The 3,826-nt window shown below is 59.1% G+C and overlaps 1 protein-coding gene across 1 annotated transcript; it reads right to left on the bottom strand.

Annotated features, from left to right (window-relative positions):
• Nucleotides 1-1,755: 1,755 nt before the first annotated feature.
• Nucleotides 1,756-2,963, bottom strand: LOC124679138 (peroxidase 31-like). The gene has a single exon (XM_047214951.1). The coding sequence runs from the start codon at nt 2,873-2,875 to the stop codon at nt 1,850-1,852; it is 1,026 nt and encodes a 341-aa protein (XP_047070907.1). The 5' UTR covers nt 2,876-2,963; the 3' UTR covers nt 1,756-1,849.
• Nucleotides 2,964-3,826: the final 863 nt, after the last annotated feature.

The raw sequence follows: 3,826 nt of genomic DNA, 5'->3' as shown, positions 1-3,826 counted from the left end.
GAGCCAAATAGAAGCGCCGACAACCCCATGTCGGCCCCTTCGCAAAGGCGCGAATCGAGCGCGCCGACGCCAAGCGCCACGGGGGTTTTCGCGGCTGGGGCTTGGCAGCAATTCAATGGCCGGCGGCATCATAAATGTGACGCCTCCTATGCTCTGCAGCCGGTCGCCGATGAAGCCACCGGTTCTCCACGTGTACACGCCAGTGTAAATGCGACGCCTCGGATGCTCTGCGGCGAGTTGGTACCGCTTATTTATTGCGCCCTCCGCTGCGCTATCATGTCCACCACCGCCGCACTATCCTCTCCTCTCCACCACCGCCACATTCCTCTGTAGAACAATGTCGCGGTGGCTGTTTACGACGTACTCGATACTTAGTCATAACAGCCGCACGCCACCATCGGCGCCGCAACCACCACCGCAACGACAGCCGCCGCAGCCTGACGCCGAGTTCGACTTCAACTCCGACGACTCCCAGTTCGATGAGTGGGACGAGCCGTTCATAGCAGACGCAGAAGCTGAGGAGGCGGCGGATGGGGCGAGCAGCAGATCCCCGGTGAACCGGAGCAGGCGGCGATCCTGGCCTCCCGCGTAGCGCTTCCGGAGGCTGAAGGAGTAAGAGCGCGAGTTCATCAACGACGCCAACTTCGAGCACACCGTCGAGATCTCGCGCCAGCGGGCAGCCATGGAGGAGGCGGGACGTCTCCTCATGGCGACCGAGCGACAGAAACTGCTTGAGCTCAATGCTCAGCCTCTGGCCGAGGCGTCCGCCCGCGAGCAAGCGAGGCTCACCCAGAACGAGCCGTCTCGCCAGTGGCTTGCGTCTCTAAAGGGCAGCATCGCCGGCAAGCTCCAGCGTCTTTCCACGGCCATGCTCCACCGCCAGATGCGCGAAGCAAAGGTGGAGAGGCGGCATGAATGCATGCGGCAAAGGAGAAGAACGACGACGAGACAGATTTGGGGCCCCGAGATGCTCTTTGGATGCGTGCGAGCGGTGAGGGTTTGCGGCGCGCGAGCGAGTGCTCTATATATTGCGGGGGGCCAAGTTTTCTTTTTTTGGCCATGCCTAACTTTTCTTAGCGCGTCGCACATTTCCATTTTAGAAACACATTACAAACGCAGACGCTCACATACACGTACATACACTCATCCCTATGAACACACACGCACACCCTACCCTATAAGCATCTCTGGAAGACTAAGCCGGCAGAGACGAAGTTACCAAGTCTCGCAGTTAACGGAAACGTCACCTTACACTGAATAAATATTCAGTTATGATGAGACACACAAATGTCAATCTGGGGTTTGAACCTCAGGTAACGTCTGGAGAGCTCTGCCTCGCCTTAAAATAACGGGGTTATTTTGGACGCGTCCACAATTTGCAGCTGCCTGTTGGAGGCTCGTAGTTAACAGCCGATCGTTCAGCACCTGCGCTGGAGCTTCCTCTGATATATGCCAAGTCGCATACTGTGTGTGCGTGACAGAATGGTGTGATTTCTTTGGGTGGATGTTCCATCCCATCGTGCGAGACAGCAAAGGCTAGGCGGAATGGATGGTTGGCACATGATAAGTGCAGCGACGATAGCGACTTGTAACAGAAAGTGAAGTGCCAACGGCCGGACGCCAGTCGCTGAATCGGATGGCCCGAGTCACTCGCTCGCTGTAACCGTAAAAGCTCAAAAACGCATCTGAATTCACAAGTTCGTTCGGCTCAGAAATCAGAAACAGCACGCCCCAAAATTCAATCCTAATGCAGCAGCATTGTTCAATCTCACTAGCGACAGTACAACATGAGGCAACGCCGGTGGTGTTCGGATGCTCGCGGTCTCGGACTCTCCGGTGAGTGAGTCAGTCAGTCGAGTACGTCGCATTGGCGCCTGACGACGCCCTGCCGGCCGGTCTTGACCCCGACGGTGCCGAGCCTCTGCATTGCGGCGGCGAAGTCGTTGAAGAAGGCGGTGCGGTTATCCGCGTATCTCTGGACGAAGACCCTGGTGGGCGCGTACTCCCAGAGCGCGGCGTCGGAGGCGAGCAGGCCGAGGCCCCGGGGCAGGTTCTTGAAGTAGAGCTCGTCGAACACGCTGGGCGTGACGATGTCGTTGAAGATGGAGAGGGTGGGGTCCCGCTCGTACCCCGCGCAGGAGCTCCGCAGCGCGCGCGCGAAGGCCGGGTTCAGGGCCGGGTCGAACCCGTCCGGGGCCGGGGCGCCGGCGGCGGCCGGGCGGTAGCCGTAGACGCGGTGCGCGAACTCGGAGCAGTGGGAGAAGCCGACGGTGTGGGCGCCGGCGAGCGCCACCATCTCGCGCGGCGTGATGCCCTTGCGCGCGAAGAGGACGGCCATGGCCCGCGCCGACATGTTGGTGCGGGGCAGGTTGCCCTCCACGTCGGTGGCCTCGGAGCGGCGCGCGTCGCGGCGGCCCAGGTAGACCGGGAAGCGCGGGCCGCCGAGGATGCCGACGAGGTCGCGCGCGGCGAGCGCCAGGATGTCGGCGCAGGAGACGGTGCCTGGGCAGGCGGCCTCCAGGGCGGCCTTGGCGCGGGCGACGGCGTCGAAGGCGTCCCCCGGGAGGGAGAGGTTGATCTCCGCGGCCCGCTCCGGGGAGCGGTCGGCGGAGAGCGGGGAGACGAGGACTGAGGCGTCGCAGCCGGAGACGAAGCAGTCGTGGAAGAAGAGCCGCAGCGTGCCTGCCGCGGTGGATGGGTTGGCCTGCTGCTTGGCGGTGACCACGTCGGAGACGATCTGCTCCACGCGCGGGCAGCTGCGGCTGTAGTAGGAGGTTGAGAGCCTGGCGGCCGCGGCGGCGGCGCCGGGGGCCGTGGCGGCGGCGGCGAGGAGGAGGGCTAGGGAGAAGAGGAGGCGGCGGAGAGGCGCGGCCATGGAGATGGAGAGAGGTGGTGTTCTTGGAGCGATTTGGACGGGGCAGAGGGGGGTGGGGAAAAAGGGAGGCGGTGGCGGCGAAGGGGGATTAGTGGGAGTGTAGTGAGGAGTGGAGTAATTGTGATGTGATGAGGTTTATGGGAAGAGAGGGAGGAGGTGGAGGCAGGATGGACGGATGTTCTGCCGCAACCGCAAGCAAGCGCGGCGCGGTGAGTTTTCTTGGAACTTGGAACGTGACATTTCTTAATGCCATGGTCCAGGGCCCACCGCAGTGAATGAAACACAAACACGGTCTGCAATTCTGCATCTTGCGCTGCTAAAAATGCTACACCCTGTTTCGAAATATAAGCTAATTCAGCTTTTAAAAATTGCTTGTATTTTGACATAGAGGTAGTATTATTACATGTAACGATGAAATTACTACTGTACTAAAATTCAAGTTTGAACGAGAAAGTAGTCCAACAATACATGTTTTATGTTATACGTACACAATTGATTTCAATGAATTTGTACTACAACAGTGCCCACCTCTGCCCCCCCCCCCGGCCCTTGCTCCAACAGTGTTGTGTTTCGTTTGATTCTCTATGTCTTTGATTGTGAAAGGAAAAAATCCATTTTAAACCTTGAAATCGTAGAAGTCCGCCGAATGGAACCCTCAAGTTCAAATCCCTGTTGTTTGAACCCTGTAATCAGAAATCCCAGTCCTAAACTAACCCTGAGGCGGTTAGCGCTGGGAACTGATGACATGGCTAGGTTGGTGTTAGTGGTGGGGCCAGCCTCGTCCCTTAAATTAACCCATCGGCTGTCTCCAGAGCACGCGCTGGCGAGAGAGGAAGGCAAATTTGGGGAAAAAATTAGGGTTCATCCCGGCGGCGAGAGGGGATTCGTTTCGGGGCAGCGGAGCGCGTGGCCGGCGGCGAGGGAAAGATGAGTTGGTCTTCTGGTTCTTCT

This window comes from Lolium rigidum, chromosome 7 (assembly GCF_022539505.1).
Source record: "Lolium rigidum isolate FL_2022 chromosome 7, APGP_CSIRO_Lrig_0.1, whole genome shotgun sequence".
Lineage (NCBI taxonomy): Eukaryota > Viridiplantae > Streptophyta > Magnoliopsida > Poales > Poaceae > Lolium > Lolium rigidum.
The sequence above is the reverse complement of the archived record's forward strand: the minus strand, read 5'-3'. Positions and strand labels throughout refer to the sequence as shown.

Excerpts from the sequence above, each read along its gene's own strand:
- LOC124679138 (XM_047214951.1), bottom strand. The coding sequence starts at position 2,875 with ATGGCCGCGCCTCTCCGCCGCCTCCTCTTCTCCCTAGCCCTCCTCCTC.